At 42.0% G+C, this 21662-nt stretch overlaps 1 protein-coding gene across 3 annotated transcripts in view; it reads left to right on the forward strand.

The window, feature by feature from the left end:
• LOC144693733 (sodium/hydrogen exchanger 9B2-like) overlaps positions 1–21662 on the forward strand; it is a 141372-nt gene that overhangs the window by 112827 nt on the left and 6883 nt on the right. For all 3 annotated transcript variants that reach the window (XM_078563725.1, XM_078563814.1, XM_078563896.1), the window contains 4 exons: positions 7366–7472; positions 14964–15113; positions 17629–17737; positions 20887–21023. In XM_078563725.1, coding sequence (XP_078419851.1) covers positions 7366–7472; positions 14964–15113; positions 17629–17737; positions 20887–21023 — 503 coding nt within the window. The remainder of the gene's footprint in view (positions 1–7365; positions 7473–14963; positions 15114–17628; positions 17738–20886; positions 21024–21662) is intronic.

A 21662-nucleotide genomic window follows, 5' to 3' on the forward strand; every position in this document is an offset into this window, starting at 1 on the left:
GGCAGCACTTTGCACCCCAGCAAAATGGTGCTTAGTCTCCATAGTTCCACTGGAGGAGGTGCAACAGATGAATCTCTCATCCATGAACTTTATATGCGCCCTTCCAGGCTCCATGGTACAAACATAAGTGGCCCACAAAGTCCTAAAGCTTTGACAACCCTGCTCCGGAACTTCTGATTTATTGGCAATAATAAAACTCTGCACCATCATGTTAAAGCTACTGAAGAATCTCAAGTGCTCCACATATTGACTGACTTTGAAATTTACTTTGCGAATGGTTACATTTGATAGTTCTAGTGCACCTTGAACTCATTGGTCTTATTACAGCGATGTAATAAAACTCTTCCTCAGACTTAATTTAACGTAGTATATTATTTGGATGTCGTTGGAGCCGAGGTTGCTGAACTGACTAAACTTTTTTTTTGTTTTAATTATTCTCTTGATAAAGTATAGGAAATTAACAGTTTATACTAATATTGTCTGCCCAATGTTTTTGGTGGGGTTTTCAATGTTTCTAGATGCACAATGCATTCCAGCACTTGTTTCTGGTGATGCAATGTCGAATGCCTCTGAAATACTGAGGTGAATTGTTTTATTCTCTCAAAATATTAGAAATAGATATCCTGTAAATTTATGGAATTACAACTGTGCGTGCAGTTCCTTTACAAAAATGTCCGAATTATATTTATCAGATCTGAGAAAGATATCTTTTAATGTCCATTTTTGTTGTTTGGTGTGGATGATGAAGATGTTAGTGCTAGAGAATAAAACAATTTTTTTATGTAGGCGATGCCACACCAAGTACTGTCTGGCTAGGCGTAGTCACCTACAGAGTAAAGCTTTCTCTGTTGTTCTACAATTATGTGCCTTAGTACCAACTTCAGCAAAACACTCCATATCACACTTAGTGTGGCCTTTTCATGTCCCACATCAGCCATTCCCATTTTAGTGATACTGCTTACTTTTGGGACAGTTTTGTTCTATATTCGTTAAGAACAAAGTTAAGCCCAAACTCATTTTGCATCAAATCTTTTCGGCCAGTAGATCAAAAAAAACTGAACATTCTTGTTCTTTTGATAATCCGCTTAAATTTATTGCATTTAGTTACTGACTGACTGACTGACCGACCACTAGGATTAGTATTTCCATATTTATTTTAGCAAAATCTAATTATAATCACTGCAGTTAGTTCTTCTAACCTTTTTTTTACTGTAATGAAGAAAGGGCCAGTTTTTTTACTCTCGCCTGAAAAAGCTCTCATCCTGCATATAATTGGTTCTGCATGGCCCCCTTCCTGAAATAAGACACCTAAACTGATACAACATTCCAATTCTTTCTAACAATGTCAAATTGTCCTCCAGCAACTGGCTGAAGATCAGCAGCAGTAGAGGCCTGGGATTGGTCGCTTGCCAACAGGAGCTACATTGTTTAACTTATGTGTATTTTATTAAAGATTTATCTGATGCCAGATAAGTTCAGCATCGCAAATCACTTCCATAAGTGAGCTCACATTTCTAGTCTGTCAGTACTTGTCCAATATCTAAGCAAATGTAGCAAGTCCATAATCAAATAGAGGAGCATTGTAACCTCTGTGATGGTGTTTCAACTGGAATGATCGGCAAAAAAAGCATCCTGATCAACTCTTGGCTTAGGCTGCAGATATGAGTCCGCTTTATTGAGCAGCAAATACATAAATGTGCGCATTAAATACAGCCTGTAGCATTATGGTAGTTACAGAATCTCCAAATCTCATCAGAATATGAAATATTCCTTCTCTGCAGTTAACATAAAAGTAACTTTACACAGTCCTTGCATCTTGCATGGCTGTTTGCTATTGTAGTCTGAAGTAGCAATGTTGGCTCAACCTTAGATGTAATGTTCACATCCTTTGATGTATTTTTTAAAAAACATTTACAAAGACATATGTATGTTTGTACCCACTGAGGGAGCGGACCAAATTGAACAGAATTCAAGCCAAGAAGGTTATTAGGAAATGGTTGTCACACCTTGTGCACAGGCTATATATACATGTATTGGTCCATAGTGTCTGTGATATTTTTTCATATGCTTGTTTCTGACTCTTTGTAACATAGTAATAATTTTGCAAGACCTCCAGTAGGGTGTTGCTGTCAACCTGAGCTTATTGCATAGCTCAGAATGAGCATTCAATTGGAACTGGTATTGGCCCTGGATTTGGAGGACAAAGAGGAGTTCAGGGAGAGGGAAGAAAGGCAAGTGCTGAGGAGGGCAGGAAGTATGACAACTTGCATTTTTATATAGTACCTTGAACATTGAAAAATATCCCCAGGTGCTTCACAGAGGTGCAGTCAGACAAAAATTGATGCCAAGCCAAGACAGATGTGATCAAAGAAGTGGGTTTTAAGGAAGAGAGGGAGGCGAAGAAGTGGAGCATGTTAGGGAGGGGATTCTGGATTTTAAAACGAGACCGCTGAAGGCACAACTGCCAATGGTGAGGTGAAAAAAGTGGGTGAGCACAAGAGACTAGAGTTTTCTTTGTTCATTCACAGGATGTGGGCTTCGCTGGCTGGGCCAGCATTTATTGCCCATCCCTAGTTGTCCTTGAGAAGGTGGTGGGTGAGCTGCCTTCTTGAACCGCTGCAGTCCATGTGGTGTAGGTACACCCACAGTGCTGTTAAGGAGGGAGTTCCAGGATTTTGACCCAGCGACAGTAGAGGAACAAAGTTTTCTCAAAGAATAGAGAGATGGGGAGGGACATGACCATGGATGGATTTGAACACCAGTATCAGAATATTAAATTTCAGGCAATGGTGGCCAGGATCCAATTTGGGCAAAGACAGATCGGTTAAGGGTTGTGTTTTTTTTTGAACAGGAGAGTGATGTGACAATATTCCGGCAATAGTACTGAAGACTTATGCTCCAGAACTTGCTGTGCCCCTAGTCAAGCTGTTCCAATAGAGCTCCAACACTGGCATCTACCTGGCTATGTGGAAAATTGCCCAGGTATGTCCTGTACACACAAAGGACAAATCCAATCCGACCAATTACTGCCCCTCAGTCTACTCTCAATCATCAGTAAAATGATTGAAGGGGCCATCAACAGTGCCATCAAGCGGCACTTGCTTAGCAATAACCTGCTCACTGACATTCAGTTTGGGTTCTGCCAGGGTCACTCAGCTTCTGACCTCATTACAGCCTTGGTTCAAACATGGACAAAAGAGTAGAACTCTAGAGATGAGGTGTGAGTGACTGCCCTTGACAATAAAGCAGCATTTGACCGAGCGTGGCTTGAAGGAGTCCTAGCAAAACTGAAGCCAATGGGAAATGGGGAAAACTAGCCGTTGGTTGGGTTCATACCTAGCACAAAGGAAAATGGTTGTGGTTGTTGGAGGCCAATAATCTCAGTTCCAGGACATTGCTGCAGGAGTTCCTCAGAGTAGTGTCTTAGGCCCAACCATCTTTAGCTGTTTCATCAATGACCTTCCTTCCATCATAAGGTCAGAAGTGGGGATGTTTGCTGATGATTGTACAATGTTCAGCACCATTTTCGACGACTCAGTTACTGAAGCAGTCCATGTCCAAATGCAGCAAGACCCAGACAATATCCAGGCTCAGGCTGACAACTGGTAAGTAACATTCGTGCCACACAAGTACCAGGCAATGACCATCTCCAACAAGAGAAAATCTAACCATTGCCCCTTGACATTCAATGGCACTACCATTACTGAATCCCCTACTATCAACATCCTGGGGATTACCATTGACCAGAAACTGAACTGGACTATCCATACAAATACTATGGCTACGAGAGCAGGTCAGAGGCTAGGAATCCTGTAGCGAGCAACTCACTACCTGACTCCCTAAAGCCTGTCCACCATCTACAAAGGCCGAAATCAGGAGTGTGATGGAATACCCCCCCCTTCCCTCGATGAGTACAGCTCCCACAACACTCAGGAAGCTTGACACCATCCAGGACAAAGCAGTCCACTTTATTGGCATCTCTTTCACAAACGTTCACTCCCTCGACCACCACTGTGCAGTGGCAACAGTATGTCCCATCTACAAGATGCACTGCAGAAACCCACCAAGGACTGCTAGCATCTAGAAGGACTGGGGCAGCAGATACACCACCACCTGGAAGTTCCCCTCCAATCCACTCACCATCCTGACTTGGAAATATATTGCCGTTCCTTCACTGTCACTGGGTCAAAATCCTGGAATTCCCTCCCTAACAGCACTGTAGGTGTACCTACACCACAGGGACTGCAGCGGTTCAAGAAGGCAGCTCACCACCACCTTCTTGAGGGCAATTAGGGATGGAAAATAATGCTGGTGTAGCCAGCGATGCTCACATCCCGTAAACTAATTTTTAAAAATGTAAGCTTTGAAAGGCAGGGAAACAGTACCTCAGGAACAGAAACCATTTACAATGGCAGTTAGCATGAAGGTCAGGAAAGGAAGTTGATGGGCGGTGAGAATTTTGGTGGAAATGGGGTTAAGAGAAGGAGGCCACATGGACAAGATGAGCCCGGTGAGGTTATGCAGGAGATGGGAGAGACAATATAGAGAAAGACAGGACTAGGGTAAGCAAACCTTGGAATATGTTAATTTGGTGAATAAGGGGAAGCAGCTGAATGAATTATAGAATCAAATAGTATAGAAGTAAGGCATTCTGTCCAGCTTGACTGTGCCATCTCTTTGAGCTACTAAGTCCACTCCCTTACTCTTTTCCAATGGCCCTGCAAATTTCTGGATTATGTCAATCTTAGTGACAACAAAGTCAGGAAGTCTCTCCCAGTTGTTGGTGGTGAGAGTGGATGGGGCAAGGGAATGATGTTTACAGAGACAGTTTATAGTTGAGAAGAAAGTCAGTAGTTATCTTTGCTTTCCAGGATGATCCTGGACTAATGATTGATTCTAGCAGAGGAGAACAGGGCACGATTACTGCTTGATGTGGTCTAGTCAGATGTGGCATTGGATGGCTAAACAAGCTGTGGAAGTGAGGGTGACACTACCGTATTTGTAGAATACACATTCCTTTCTTCAGAGTGGGCACCAGGTATTTAACAGTATGTTGATGCTTTTCCTCAGCCCAGAGAAAATCTTCCCTGCTTCTTCCCTCCGGACATGAGAGGCTGTTTTGGTCATTCCTGCAGTGTTTGTTGGCCATTGGCTCTATTTTGGGGAAAAAAGGGAGGTGGAAGTTCTCCTGAACACCAAGCATGGTAAAGTGTCCTTCCTTCAGCAGCAGCCCAGACTTGCTTCTGTCAAGGAGGAAGCTCAGGTTTGGCGGACATCTTCCATGGAACAATGATCATGCCACAAACAAAAAGAGACAGGAGGCCTTTTAGGAGCTCCTGCACTCCATATTCTGCACCCACTACCTGCACTTGAAGAAACTATACCTGGAGATTGGTTAACTGATAATGAAGTAATGCCACTAAATCTAGAAATGATCCCAGCTGTTTTATCTGCTCACAATGGGGCAGTTGGGCCATATGTCTTGAAAATAACTTGTATTTATTTACTTATTTATTCTTTCGTGGGATGTGGGTGTCACTGGCAAGGCCACCCATTCCTAATTGCTCTTGAACAGAGTGGCTTACTAGGCCATTAGAGGGCAGTTAAGAGTCAACCATATTGCTGTGGGTCTGGACCAGACCAGATAGGGATAGATAATGATTAGTGAATCAGATGGGTTTTTACAACAATTGCTCTTAATTTCAAGTGCTCCATTATTTCCAATTCCATAATTTATTAGCATTAGTTGCCATGGTGGGATTTGAACCCATGTCCTCAGAGCATTACCCTGAGCCTCTGGATTACTAGTCAAGTGACAGTACCACTATGCTACTGTCTCCCCTTGTGCTGTACCTGTCGTGATCTTGGGAGGATCCAAAGCAGCCAATTAATTACTCTCGAAGTATAACCAATGTACGGACAGTTTTGAGCACAGTAAGATCCAACAAACATCAGATATGTTTTTGGTGGTGTTATTTGAGAGATGACTTGGTCAGGGCACTAGCAAATCCTTTGTAAAAGCTGAGGAAGAAAGAGAGGAAAATAATTTGATGCTCTCAAAAAAAAGCCTAACATCCCAAAGTTAGGGTTGCTAACTGGCTTCAAATCTAAAAAACCATACTTTACTTTTTGACAACATTGTGTTGTAGTGCACATGGTAGATTACTTAAGCAGAGTAAAAAAAAACTGTCGAGTGGGTGACGGTGTCCGTTTGTTATTTCTTCAATGGGTCTCTGTTTTATAAGAACAAAAGAAATAGGAGCAGGAGTAGGCCATACGGCCTCTGAAGCTTCCATCATTTATTTAGATCATGGCTATAAACTTCTACATCAACTTCACTTTCTCACCTCATCCCTTGATTCCCAAATACCAAAAAATCTGTCAATCTGTCTTGAATATACTCAGCTGAGCATCCACAGCCCTTTGCCCCGAACCCCCCCCCCCCCCCCCCCCACTCACCCCGCCCTGTGCCCCTCCTCTCCTGCAACGTCCCACACCCCGTGATCCCCATCCTGCCTTCACTCGCCTTTAGCCTAGGGTCTCTCAGTGACCCTGGGCCTCTGGTGGGTGCAATATTACCAGCTGCCGCTGCTCCCACTGTACTTGGGTCATGAGGAGCTGTCGGCTTCTGATTAGCTGGCAGCTCTCAGTGGGTGGGACTTCCTTTTATGGGGATCTCAACTGCGGGGACGGTCAGATGGAGGCCACTTAAGTGCCTGAAGGGCGCTTAACTCTGTTGAGCCTCCCCCACGAACTGAGGCGGGGGGGCTTCTCTGCTGGGTCTCTGACTGGTCGGCAAGACCCCCGTCAGTCCAACAGAATCCTGAACCTTGGCTCATTGTGTTTCTGTTGACACATTTGGATCCCTGCAGCGTTGAGCCTGATAATTTCTTCCAAGTCAGTTTTACAATGCGTGTTTAAAAAACATGTTCAATTAAGTTTTGCAATTCTAAAAAGATGTATTGTACATATTTAAGCTTTGAAAATATATTTTAAGCAGATGGGAAAAGTTGAGTAGTGCCTTCCATTAAATTAACACATTATTTAATATATAGAGAAAATATCATGTTTGCCATTCTTCTTTGAATTCTATGGTATTTCAGTCTATAAGTTTGGGCACCTTTTTTTTGTCTAGGAATATTTGTCAGAGCCATGGTATAATTTTTTAAATCAAACTCAATTGTGAAAGAAAGTATGTTCATGGATTACACATTCTAAAGAAAATTATATGTACAATGTAGACTGCAAGCCACTATTATAGTCCTAAAAGTACCAGCCATGTGGCTGGTGCTGCTCTTAATTTTGGTTTTCTAGGTGTCAAATTTATTTGGAACTGAACTAATTAAATTCCACTTGTTTCTGAAGGTTCAATGCTTTCCAATATACTCAGGGGGTTCCTTGAAGTTCTCATTGGGATAGCAGCAGGAGCTGCTATTGGCTTGTTCCTCCGATACTTTCCTAGCAGGGACCAGGTAAGGAGAAGCAGTTCGGTTATTACAATTCTTGAAGATATTGTAAATTAAGAATACAACAATCATCATGTTAGCCATATTAGTAAGGATATAAAATTGGTCAGGCAGTTATTATTGCTGAAAATAAATTAAATATGGCACCCTTCTTTTCTCAGCGTTACTTTTAAAATAATTAGACAAGGATTTGCAGCATAGCCGTTCTGAAGCATTGTGGTTGTGTTTCCTCTTCAGAGACCATAATGATGAGAGAGTTGTTTTCCTGAAGTTGCAGACAAATATTAAGAAACTTCAAAATTTCTAAACACATGCTACACTTAGGTCTGTAACATGAAGCTGCTTACAAAATCTGTTTATAAAATAGAAGTTCATGAAGTTCTCTAAGTACCCTTCAGGATATTCCATGCTCCATAGGGTTGCTTTCTCTTTGAACCATGCAAGATAATGGCTTACCCTTCCTGATTCCTTTGTTGTAACAGGAAGATGGTAACATTGACAGATCAAAACAGGTTGTCTTCTTCCAAACCAACCTCCATGATCCAAATCATGCCATATATTTTAGGGCAGTAATATGAACAACATTAAGATTCAGCTTGAGCTGTTCAAATGTAGTGTAGGTACCACATTGTGGAAATTATAATTGCATGATTTATGTATCTTTCTTGAAAACTGTGTTAACGACATGCACTGTTATTATTTGGCAAGCATGTCCAGGGGATTAAGAGATGCACCGAGAGTTGTGAATCTCCAACTGGTCAGTTAGCGCCACTCTCTGTTTACTTTGCATGAACAGCAACTCGCCTTTGGTTTTCCTGTTTTTATAAATTTGCATATTAATAGACCACTAAACTTGCCATAGAAAATTAGAGCTTGTAATTTTTTTATTCTTTCATGGGATGTGAGGCTCACTGGCAAAGCCAACATTTGTTGCTCATCCCTAATTGCCCTTGAGAAGGTGGTGGCGAACTGCTTTCTTGAACTGCTGCAGTTCATCTGATTTAGGTATATCTGCAGTGCTGCTAGGAAAGGAGACAGCATAAGTACCTTTTTTAACTATGTGATATTTCTTAATATAATGCCAGTCAACTTCTGGCCTGTTCAATCTCATTCCTGCATGTAGTCAATTGATAGAGATTTGGAGATGTCAGATTATAAATTTTTACATTTTTCTTACTTCAATGACAACAACTTAGCGCCTTTAATGTAACAAAATTCCCCAAGACACTTTACAGGAGCGTTATAAAACAAAGACCTTTTCATTGCAAAGAAATGTTCGGCACCGAGCCACACAAGATGTGAAACTGGGGTAGATGGCCGAACGCTCGACTTAAGATGTCAGTCACAAGACCTGTCTCTAAAGAGGAGGTGGCGGGAGCTAATGACAATGGTTTCAGGCTTCTCAATATTTAATTGGAGGAAATTTCTGCTTATCCAGTACTGGATATCAGACAAGCAACCTGATTGATAATTTAGCAACAGTGGAGCAGTTGAGAGTGGTGATGAGATCCCGGATTCCCTGATGCCCTTGCTATACCATTAACAGCTTGTATTTGCGGCAAGTTACAAAGCAAAATGTTTTTGAGCTGAAGGATGTAAAAAAAGGTCTGTCTAATGAGGGATGCTAAGATACTTCGCTCCAGCGAAATCCTGCCTGTTATGATGCTCAACATATGAGTTTATGTTATTGTTTCAATGCATGTAACATTAATTTCCTGTTTCCAGGATGTACTGTCTCATGTCCTTATTGTCTCCCTTGTGTGTCAATTCTCTAAGTATTGTTTTACTGCTTGTGAATGCCAAAGAAACTATATCCCCAAATACTAAAAGATTTTAGACTATTATATTTTGCAAATGCAATGACAGTGCCTTGAGATTGATTTTCCCTAACCCTAACCCTGAATAAATATCAGTGATCATGTTGTGTATTTGCTGACAATTTTGCTCAGTTGCTTGATTCAACAGTATATGGTGGCTTAGATGCTATTTTGTCAACAAACAAGTTGAAGAGAGGTTGTGTGTGATTACAAGGTGAACCGAAGCAGGAGTTGCCCTGTATGCAGTAAAGTAATGATACATCTGGAGTTTATGGCAGTATGGCGCTGTACATGTTTGTGATTTTTACCATAATTGCTAGTCAGCACTGAACTAAGCACACCTGAAACAGATTAATGTGTGATGACTAAAGTGCAATTAACCAAATTATTAGGCATTAGTACTGACTAAACTGAAACAAGCTGCAATTTTCTGTATTAAAAGATTTTTTAGTTAATCAGGTCTAAGCTCTAATAAGTGATCTTGCTAATGTCTTAGTGATTACTTACTAATCTATTATAACTGTATTTAACTCAATGCGGAAAGTGTGTGCTTGATGTAACCCCCCCCCCCAAATGTGGTGTTACTGGCAGTGGGGCCATGCCACCAAGGCAGATAATATTGATGATGCTTCACAATTCTGGACCTGAGGTGGAAAGCAACAAAAACAACCTGCTTGCCAGTAGTTATTTTCTTTCAGATTGTAGATCATTTCGTCAGGGTTGGGGATTCAAAGGGAAGTGCATACACATGCTCCATGGAGCCAACATTCTGGGAACAAAGGATCACTTGCAAAATGTTTCAAAAGCTTCATTTCACATGGTTACTCAATTTAATTTTATGTATTTTGCCTGAAAGGTGGAAAAAATATGTTTCTCCCCCTCTCCTCCTTTCTTTAAGACTTTTTCCCAAGGTGGGGGTGGGGGGGCGTGTTTGTCTTTCAGTACCTTGCAGTTTCTGATATTCATCTAAGTATTTGTTGGGTGTTGAACACTGGATGCCATGAAACATTCCCTGTTCTCATGAGTACATTTCACAACAGAAAGTGGTTACTGATGGATTTAGATCTACTTGGAGACTGGTCACCAGTGGTGTCCTGCAGGGACCAGTATTAGGACCTTTGCTATTTACTATTTTTGTTAATGATCTAGATATAGGTGTTAGGGGAAATGATCTGCAAGTTTGTAAATTATAAAAGATCGGTGTCAGTCAGGATTGTGGGAGATGCTTTACTACTACAGGTAGATCCAGATGTGTTGGGTGATTGGGCCTGTGACTGGCAAAATTTAACTTCGAAAAGTACAATGTTTTGCAAATGGGCAGGACCATTGCTTAACATATGCACATCCTTCAGAGAAAAGACTGAAGTCAGTGGAGAGGCATCTGAACATTTTAATGCATTATCAGGTAAAGGTTCATGACCAATGTTGTGAAACAATAGCTAAAACAAACAGTGTTCTAAGGTGCATTTACAGGGCAATTCATTCACGATATAATTAACGATATCATTTTGTCCTGTACAAGATGTTAATTAGATCCAATTAGAATCTTGTGTCCAGTTTTAGTCTCCCCAACTGGTGAACAATTTTGAAACTTGGAAACAGTCTGTAACTTCCTGCTTTAATCCAAATACAACTTAAGTCAGATAGGTAGCTAACTGTACAGGCAGTGACGTTTAAACAGCATGTCCAGAGGTAAGTATGATGAACAAACTGGGACTAAGTATGCTTCCCTGCTGCAATAAGATAAGCTGTCCAGTTGCAATGACTCCTAAGTATTTCCAGTTCAGCAGATCTATGTGCCAAAGGAGCAATTTTGCAATTAAATTATATTCCTATTGCTTATTTATTGTGTAAAATTTACAGCACCAACTGAACATCAAGAAGGTTGTACAATTTCTGGATCAATAGTGCTACATATCAACTAATTTGCTCTTTATCCAGACTGGTGGACAGACTTATATGATTAGCCCAGCTGTGTTGTGTATTTATCCCATGACTTTCTATTTTGGGAATAATTTGAACTCATATAAGCTCCTTTTCTTGTAATTTTTTAATGTAAATATGTGTTCAAAACCTTTGTCTTGTATTGCGTGAGAATAGTGAGATTTTTATATTGAATAATAATGATATCTAGGTGTAATTACAAAGTAGTAGTCTGGGGCCGCAGGTGATCTGATAAGTGATTGGAGCAAAACATGAATGGTTTTTAACCACCACCTGAGCCTTGAAATTAGATTAGTAGACTGGAATTACTGTGCCACATTTTTACTGGAACGTTACAAGGTGGTATAACTAATGTTGGCCTTTTTTGTGATGGCAGCAACCATCAGATTGGATAAGAATGGCTAGGAGACTTCAATGCATTAACTGTCGTACCAATTGTTAGTAATTCCGATAAAAATAGCTCAAGTAGTAGTTTGGTAATTGACAGCTTCAGACACATTACATGTTTAGAAAATAATGGATTTTAATAAGTAAACCATAACTCTTAACTAAATTTGTGATTTGAGTAAAATCTGAAAGCATAAAAGAAATACTGTTGGAGATGTTCATAAGACCATAAGACATAGGAGCAGAAATTAGGCCATTCAGCCCATCGAGTCTGCTCCGCCATTCAATCATGGCTGATAAGTTTCTCAACCCCATTCTCCCGCCTTCTCCCCGTAACCTTTGATCCCCTTACCAATCAAGAACCTATCTATCTCGGTCTTAAATACACTCAATGACCTGGCCTCCACAGCCTTCTGTGGCAATGAATTCCATAGATTCACCACTCTCTGGCTAAAGAAGTTTCTCCTCATCTCTGTTCTAAAAGGTCTTCCCTTTACTCTGAGGCTGTACCCCCGGGTCCTAGTCTCTCCTACTAATGGAAACATCTTCCCCACGTCCACTCTATCCAGGCCTTTCAGTATTCTGTAAGTTTCAATCAGATCCCCCCTCATCCTTCTAAACTCCATCGAGTATAGACCCAAAGTCCTCAAACGTTCCTCATATGTTAAGCCTTTCATTCCTGGGATCATTCTCGTGAACCTCCTCTCGACCCTCTCCAGGGCCAGAACATCCTTCCTGAGATATGGGTCTGACTTCCCCTTGAATGTATCCATTCCAGGGCTTCCCAAACCGTCGGTCGCAATGGAGGCGGGATTCTGGGACCACGTGCTCCGAGGGCAGCAATGGCTGTCGTGGAGCTCTGACTCTGAATGTTAACCAGCTGCAAGGCCCCTTTAAATCCTGTTTTAGACAAAAAAAAATGGTGGGTGGTCTAACCGACTGATATCTGGGGGTTGATTCCTGCTCAAAAAAAAAAACAGGTTTCTAAAAATCTCTGAAGGGATGGATACTGCTCCCGCCCTTCTCACAGAGAGGTCAGGCCAATTTTTAAGCCTCTCAATGAGGTCACGGCGGGAAGAGGTTTAGGAAACACCGACCTGTGTTATTCACTCAACTACTCCTTGTGGAGCCAAGTTCCACATTCTAACCACTGTGTGCTGTAAAGATGTTTCTTCTGAATGCTCCTAAAGGCCGTCATTGCCTTTATATTTAGGTCACACTGCAAGCCAAGCTGCAAACCTCCTACCAGCCAGAAAAAGGCCCAAAAACACAAAGGGTCTAAGTAGCATATAACAACGAAGACCGGCCTCTGGACTCACTTCAGCCTATCAATCACGTACAGGCTGCAAACTAGTGTAATTCATTCAGTGAGTGGACGCCCACATCTACCTCGCTGCAGCTGAAATGTGGAAGCACTATGTTTCCAAAAGTTCACCTCACATCCTACACATTTAAAATCATCTTTGTATGGTATAAGTAACTTACCTGGCTGCAACAAAGCAAAGGCAAGATGGCAGGTATTCAAGACTACCCCCTCGCCCCATGTGAACTAAAACCCTAATTTTTAAAAGTTTCATCCTTTTCCCCCCCCCACTCCCCAAATTCATCCTGGCCTTGATCCTCCCAATCTCTGTAACCTCCTCCAGTCTTACAGCTCTCAGATCTCTACGTTCCACTTGCGCATGCCCACTTTCACGGCTCTGCCATTAGTGGCTGAGCTGACAGTTGCCTGGGTCCTAGACTCCGGAATTCTCCACCTCTCCCTCTTCTGTTAAGATGTACCTTTTCGACCAAGCTTTTGGTCACCTGCCCTAAAATGGCATGGCGCGGTGTCAAATCCTGTTCGATAACGCTCCTGAGAAGCACCATAGGTCATGTTACTGCATTGATGCTGCTATGCAAATACAAATTGTACTGGATCCACAAAGAGCCTGGGCCTTCACTGATATATGAACAGTTAGGACGCCATTTTATGCAAAAACCGTCAACTTAATGATATCAGAAGTAATCACACTGGATCCTAAAGTTGCATTCAAGGATAAACTTGCCCACAGCATCCAGATGACTAGACAGGTCCAATAAAAACAATGCACGAGGCAACAATTTGAATGCCCTAGTTCCTGACTGGGTCAATGAGCACTGAAATTCAAGCCCAACTGCTTTGTCCTGGAAAATTCAATTCCCTCTAAGCAATTCCCTCGATTCGATTTGGCCAAATGCAAATCAATCCCAACCAGTGCTCATGACTCAGCACCAGCTTTCACAACAGCATTAACGGCCAAGCTTTTTGAATGAGAAATTTAGGTCATTAAATAAGATGAACCTTCGGCCTTTTTGTCTCACCTTCCATTATACTAACCCTATCTTTCTGCAATGGCCCACCACCACTCTTCTCCATAACTGTCTTCCCACAGCAGTTCCTACCCCTCTCCCCCATTAGAACCTTTCCACAGCAGGGCCCCCAACTCTTGTTCTTCCATTACAACTGAACATTCCCCCACCTGAATACAAAGTGGTGGAAGCAATGTTACAGTGCTGTACAGAGCTGAAGACTTCCCCGGAGGACAGTTTCTTCAGCAACCCCTCTTTCCCCTCACCACCGCAGAGCGGCACCAGAATGTCAGGCTGGACTACCTTGGAACGGGGCTCAACCAGGCAACCTCCTGTGCTAGTGGTTTCACTAAGCTGACACAAATTCTAAATCAATAGAAAACACTGGAGATCACAGAAAAAGGGGCTGTGACAGTCTGTGACAATCGTATACTTACAAAGGGGGTTGCAGTAGTTTCCATCATCACGGTGACACCATACTGGGACAAGTAGCGATACCTTCAAGAAGGATAGCAAGATTGTCCATTGAGTTGATGGCCTATTAGGAGTAATTCCAAACTTATCTGATGTAGCAACAGAATCTTAAAAATCTGATAGCTGTAATGGAGAGGCTGGCAAACAGGTTTGTGTTTATTTTGGGTCAGAGAAATGTTTGCAACACACAGAAACCCAATACCATATTCAAGTGTCCTAAACAAGCTGCTGAGAAATCCGTGCGAAGGAATTCTGTTTATCCATTGCAGAGAACACTTCGTTCTCCATAGGTGTAAATTGCATGTATCCAAATCCAGAGTGTTAAGAACAGTAATGATTTGGAATCCCCAAATAAGCAGTGTGTTTGTTGCTGCTGAATTTAAATATCTGTAAAACTCCAAATGGAAAGCAAAGGTTAACAAATCATTATTTTAACAGCAGCTCTTTACTTATTTGTTCTCATAGTAGCAGTGTGTGTATCTTTGTCTGCCTGTAAAATAAAATAAAAGCAAATATTTAATGTAATTTTATTCTTCCTTTGCAGGAAGATCTTGTGATGAAGCGTTCTTACCTCCTGCTGGGTCTGGCTGTGTTTGCTATTTTTGCTACAGGAGTCTTTGGTTTCCCTGGTTCTGGAGGACTGTGTACAATTGTCATGGCTTTTCTTGCTGGGGTTGGATGGGTTGATGGCAAGGTAGTGTAACAGGTTTCCAATTCAGCATATTGGAGGCTGACACTTTTAATTTGTTGAATCCTTTTTTAAAGTTGTCTAAGCAATAAAGAATTAACATCTGTCTTAGAATAATGGTATGATTATTAATCATTTATTGAAAAATTCCAGTCAGTATGAAATATTAAAGTTATGGAAAAAAAAATGCATCTTGCACTCATGTCCTGTCCATATACAGCAAGACCTGGACAATATTCAGGCTTGGGCTAAAAAGTGGCAAGTAACATTCACACCACCCAAGTGCCAAGAAATGACCATCTCCAACAAGGGAGAATCTAACCATTTCCCATTGACATTCAATGGCATTACCATCGCTGAACTCCCCCCACTATCAACATCCTGCGGGTTACCATTGCCCAGAAACTGAACTGGACCAGCCATATAAATACCATGGCTACAAGAGCAGGTCAGAGGCAGAGAGTAACTCACCTTCTGACTCCCCAAAGTCTGTCCACCAACTATAAGGCACAGGTCAGGAGAGTGATGGAATACTCCCCACTTTCCTGGATGAGTGCAGCATTCAACATTCAAGAAGCTCGACAATATCCAGGACAAAGCAGCCCCCTTGATTGGCACCCCATCCACCACCTTAAATATTCATTCCCCCTAGCACCGACACACAGTAGCAGCAGTGTGTATTATCTACAAGATGCACTACACCAACTCACCAAGGCTCCTGAATGAATACAAAACAAAAATGTGTAAATTAAAACAAGTTATTCTAATTTATATTAATCATTAGTAGAGCCACATTTGGAGTATTCTGTACTATTATGTGTCCTACTCAGCATGTTTTGATGTATTAAAGGGAATTGTAGGAACTCTTATAGCAACGATTCTAAGAATGAAGGCTGCAAGTACACAAGAAGTCTATGTGCACAGAATTGTATTACATAATCTGGCTAGCACTCCTGGATTGTTGGTGATGCTGTCTTTAAATTGGGATGTTAGAGAGACATTAATCAGTTTGTTGAGATGAATGTAAAAAATCCCTTAACACTGCTAGATGATCAGGGAGTTGTCTCTGTGACCTGGCCTATGTTCTCCCCTCAACCAGCACCATCAAGAACTCACTACCCTGGTCTCTCATATGCACCCTCAGTAAACTTCAGCTCATCCAAAGCTCTGCTGTCCATATCCTATGCCAAAGAGATTAAAGGAGGGAATTCCAGAACTTGGGGCCCGGGCAGCTGAAGGATGATTGCCAACAGTGGAGCGATGGAAATCCGAGGAGCGCAGATATCTCTGAGGGTTGTGCGGCTGGAGGAGATCAGAGAGATAGGGAGGGACAAGGTCATGTAGGGGTTTGAACTCTTGAGAATTTTAAAATTGAGACATTGCTCAATCAGAAGCCAATGTAGGTCAGCGATCGTGGGTTGATGGGTGAATGGGATTTTTTTGTGAATTGAGACACAGGCAGCAGAGTTTTGGATAACCTCAAGTTTCAGAGGGGAGAATGTGGGAGGCCAGCCAAGAGTGCATTTGAATAGTCAAACCTAGAGTTACCAAAGTCATGGCTGAGGGTTTCAGCAGCAGATGAACTGAGACAGGGGTGGAGTTGATTCGGACAATATTACAGAGGTGGAAATAGACAATCTTACTGATCTTAAAGTTCACCCCTGGGTTAAATATGTCACCATGGTTATGAACAGTCTGGTTCAACTTAGTCAGTAGCCAGGGAAAGGGATGGAATTGGTAGCTAGAGAATAGAAATCACCTCTGCTGGTCTTGGCTCTCAGATTCCAATGTTATCTAGTAAAATTCTCAACCTTGTATTTAAATCATTTTAATGGCTTTTTACCCTCCCTATCTCTGTAACCTTTGCAGTTTTCAGCCCACCACCATTACACCCCGCCTCACTTGAACTCTCACCAAAGTAACGTAGGGTGGACCATACAGAAATATGTAAATGAGGATTAAAATGTATGGATGATTTGGAGATTTTAAAGGGGTAAGCCAAGAGGCTTGCAAGATAGTCATTGGAGAAATCCAGTATAGAGATGGAATTGTGTATATTATGGTTTTGGCAGTGGTAACCTGTGCAAATAATATTCCACAGATGGGATTGTGTGATAATGGACAGTATTTATAACTGGAATAGAACATCAAAATTGCAATCTGGCTGAGCAAGAAGCAAGGCTATGGAGATGGAGTTCTTTTTGGGTGGGAGAACAGTGTGAAAATAATGGTTTATGTCTTCCCAATGTTCAAATATATGAAATACTGCTATTCATGACTTTGCCAGTCAGTCACTCTGGCAGCATTGGACATATTTGTGGAGTTAACCCAGCATAAAGAGGTCAAACTGGGTGGTTGTTCTTGTGCATGTGGAAGCTGACCTTGTGTATTTGATCTTTTCGGGAGATGAATTAGATGTGTAGAATGTCTTTATATTCTTTCTAATATTGTCAGTTAATATCATTTATGTCCTTTAAATTGATGCGTTTGCAAAGGTTACTTTTTACTTTTTGACTTTTAGGGTGGAGCTGAAGGTATCACTGCCAATGCCTGGGCCATCTTCCAGCCGTTACTGTTTGGATTGATTGGAGCAGAAATATCCGTTTCTTCGCTAAACTCATATACAGTCGGTAAGAGGTTTAAAGTTTGATTTAAGATTATTGGTGAGTTCCAACTGGGCAAGATGTCCGTTGAGGTCTGATATTGCAGGTAATTTAAAAAGGGAGGAATGGCAGAGTTTTACTCTTTTCTGTTTCTGAGTAATTCTTCTTCTTGGGTAGTCCCTCGGGATCGAGGATGACTTGCTTCCACTCTGGTTCGATGGCTTTGGCAACATCTCTCTTTTCAGCAGCATTCAAGATCTTCCCTTTTGCTGAAAAGAGAGACATGCTGTCGAAGCTTTTGGTCCTGCACTCAAGAATACCAAATCTCAAAGGGAAGAATAATTTATACTGTATGAGAAGAGGGTGCTGATTGGTTAGCAAATGGACTCTGATTGGTAGAAGCGTTCCCGTGCAGAATGCACCAGGGAACAGTTAACTGCCAAGTTGTGGTTTAAATTCAAACCAGGCAGATAACTCTGGTCGAGGCATTGCCATGGGGAATGGACCAGGGAATAGCTGTCCCCCAAGCTTTTGTTAGATTGAAAATGGCACAATGCGTGGACGTGTTCTTTCTGTTTGTAAAGGATAGGGCCCTGTGTGTGAATACATAACCAATTCTTGTGAATTTGCCCTGATGAGTGCAAGACAAAAAGCTTCAGCAGCGTGCCTCTCTTTCTCAGCAATACCCTTGTTCTGTACTACCAAATAATTATCCCCTTTTTGTTTTTTTATGATCAGCTTGATCCATTGTCAGACTTGGCTTAGTAGATTTCCCCCTCATCTCTGAGCCATAAGGTCATAGACTCAAACACTCCAGAAACATGAACATAGAATCTGGGCTGACGCTTAGTATATAACATTTAATCTACTGCACCAGGTATCACATTGTCTGAGGTGCTACATATCAGCTGCAATAATAAAATGAGGCACCATCTGCCCTCTTGGGTGGAGTTGAAAGGTCCCTCAGCAGTATTTGAGAAGAGCAAGGTGTCCTGGCCATCACTATCCTTTAACCGACATCAGAAAAAGAAGGTAACATCATTCACCTCACTGATGTTTGTGGGTCCCTGCTGTGAAAAGAAACACTGGCATTTCTATAGCACTTTTCGCAACCACTGGACATCTCAAAGCACTTTACAACCAATGAAATGTAGTCACTGTTGTAATGTGGGATACATGACAGCAATTTTGCACGCAGCAAGATACCACAAACAACAATGTGGTAATGACCAAATAACCTGTTTTTGTGATGTTGATTGAAAGATAAATTTAACATCACTGCAGGAGTTCCTCAGGGTAGTGTCCTCGGCCTAACCATCATCTGCTTCACCAATGACCTTACTTCCATCATAAAGTCAGAAATGGGGATGTTTGCTGATTACGCAATGTTCAGCACCATTCACGACTCATACTGAAGCAGTCCATGTCCAAATGCAGCAAGACCTGGACAATATCCAGGCTTGGGCTGACATGTGGCAAGTAACATTCGTGCCGCACAAGTGCCGGGCAATGACCATCTCTAACAAGAGAAAATCTAACCATCGCCCCTTGACATTCAATGTTATTACCATCGCTGAGTCCCTCACTATCCACATTCTGAGGGTTACCATTTGACCAGAAACTGAATTGCACTAGCCATATAAATACTGTGGCTACAAGAGCAGGTCAGAGGCTGGGAATCCTGTGGCAAGTAACTCACCTCCTGACTCCCCAAAGTCTGTCCACCATCCACAAGGCCCAAGTCAAGAGTGTGATGGGATACTCTCCACTTGCCAGGGTGAGTGCAGCTCCAACAACACTCAAGAAGCTTGACACCATCCAGGACAAAGCAGCCCACTTGATTGGCACCCCATCCACAAACATTCACTCCCTCCACCACCGACGCACAGTAGCAGCAGTGTGTGTACCAGCTACATGATGCACTGCAGGAATTCACCAAAGTTCCTTAGCACCTTCCGAGCCCACAACCACTACCATCTAGAAGGACAAGGATAGCAGATATATGGGAACACCACCACCTGGAAGTTCCCCTCCAAGTCACTCACCATCCTGACTTGGAAATATATCACCATTCCTTCACTGTCGCTGGGTGAAAATCCTGGAACACCCTCCCTAACAGCATTGTGAGTATACCTACACTACAGGGACTGCAGTGGTTCAAGAAGGCAGCTCACCATCACCACCTCAAGGGCAATTAGGTATGGGCAATAAATGCTGGCCTAGCCAGTGATGTGCACATCTCATGAATGAATAAAAATAAATAAGTACATATTGGTCCCAGGACACTGGGGATAACTCCTTTGCTCTTCTTTGAAATAGTGCCATGGGATCTTTTCCATCTACCTGAGGTCAGTCAGATGGTTCAATGTCTCATCTGAAAGATTGCATCTCCAACAGCACAACACTCCCCTCAGTACTGCACTGGAGTGTCAACTTTGATTTCTGTGCTCAATTCCTGGAGTGGGACTTGAACTTGGAACTGTGTGCCCTGGAGATGAGAGTGCCACAAACTGAAACATGGCTGATGCCAGGTGCCAATTAACCGAGTTTTGACTACAGATAACAGTGACTGCTTTTCAAAAGTTATTCTTTAGTTGTGAAGTACTGTATAGAATCAGTGAGCTACATCAGGATTTCATTTGGAGTAAACAGCTCACTTATTCCGTTTGAAGGAGGGCCAGGCCTTAAAAAGACATTGGGGAAAGGTACCAGTGTCTGCAGGCACTGGCACCAAGGTCACAGGATTTTCTAGCCTGGGGACTCAGTCTTCCAGGATGTGGCAGCACTAGGAGAGTGACAGGATCTCCAGCACTCCTGGAGTCTTGTAGCACATGAGAAGGGCTGGGCAACAGGATATGATAGCATTGATGAAGGGAAAGATAATAGGGTGCCTTTGAATCTCGGTGTAAGGTAACGCTGACATAGGTTTCCAGGCTGTTTCCTGCATTGGGACGAATCTCTTGGCACTGGAAACGACATATTGACATTAGGAACTTTGAAGTGGATGCAGAATCTGGTAGCTTTGAGGTTGTAGCAAACCAAGTAAAGTCTGACCTGAATTGTTTCTGGCTGTTAACTTGGGTGAAAACCAGTTCTAGTGCATATTCATTTTTTACTTTTTACCTTTTGCATCTATACTTCCTGATTCTAAATAATTTACCATGTTTTTACCCAAGGTCTTGGGATTGCAACTTTGATCATCGCTCTTGTAGTCAGAATCTTGGTGACATTTCTCATGGTACACTTCTCTGGATTTAACATGAAAGAGAAAATTTTTATTTCTTTGGCCTGGATCCCTAAAGCCACTGTTCAGGTTGGTGTGTAACATAATTTAGTAGTTTTACTTGTCAAAGTTATCAGTCTGTAAAATCAAATAGCGATTTGACCCTTACTGATACTGGTAGTGTTGGTGCATCATTGCTCCCACTCATCCTACAACTTTTCATTTGTTGCTTTTCCATATTGTTATTTTGTTACACAGTCAAAGGCCATTATAAATTTAGTCTATATCCTGTACCTCTGAACCTGATATTAAAAATGTGTTCACTGTTTGCAAGTCAACCTACTAAAGGAGAGGGTTGTGACATTCAGTGCTCCTTCAGCAAACAATATTCACAAAAGGAGCTATTTAAACTCAGCTGTGGTAAATGTAAATGTAAACCTGTTGTAGCAAACATGGGCCATAGCTCTCATTTCAACCTTAATTTCCAGATCATGATGCATTAACAGCCTTCAATGATCAATGCTGAATTTACAGCGAGTTGTATAGACAATACCTGGTTGGAAATGCACATAGAGAAACACTAACCAGCAGATGGCAGGTCATAAACTTAGTGGACAGGATTTTACATCCCGTGGGCGGGCGGGCGCCTGACCGGGTGTAAAATACTGTGCGATGGTGTTGGGCGAACGTCCCAACTCCCGCGCAATATTTCAGTCGGTGGGCACGCAT

The sequence above is a fragment of the Cetorhinus maximus genome, chromosome 1 (genome assembly GCF_964194155.1).
Source record: "Cetorhinus maximus chromosome 1, sCetMax3.hap1.1, whole genome shotgun sequence".
In the NCBI taxonomy this organism is placed as follows: domain Eukaryota; kingdom Metazoa; phylum Chordata; class Chondrichthyes; order Lamniformes; family Cetorhinidae; genus Cetorhinus; species Cetorhinus maximus.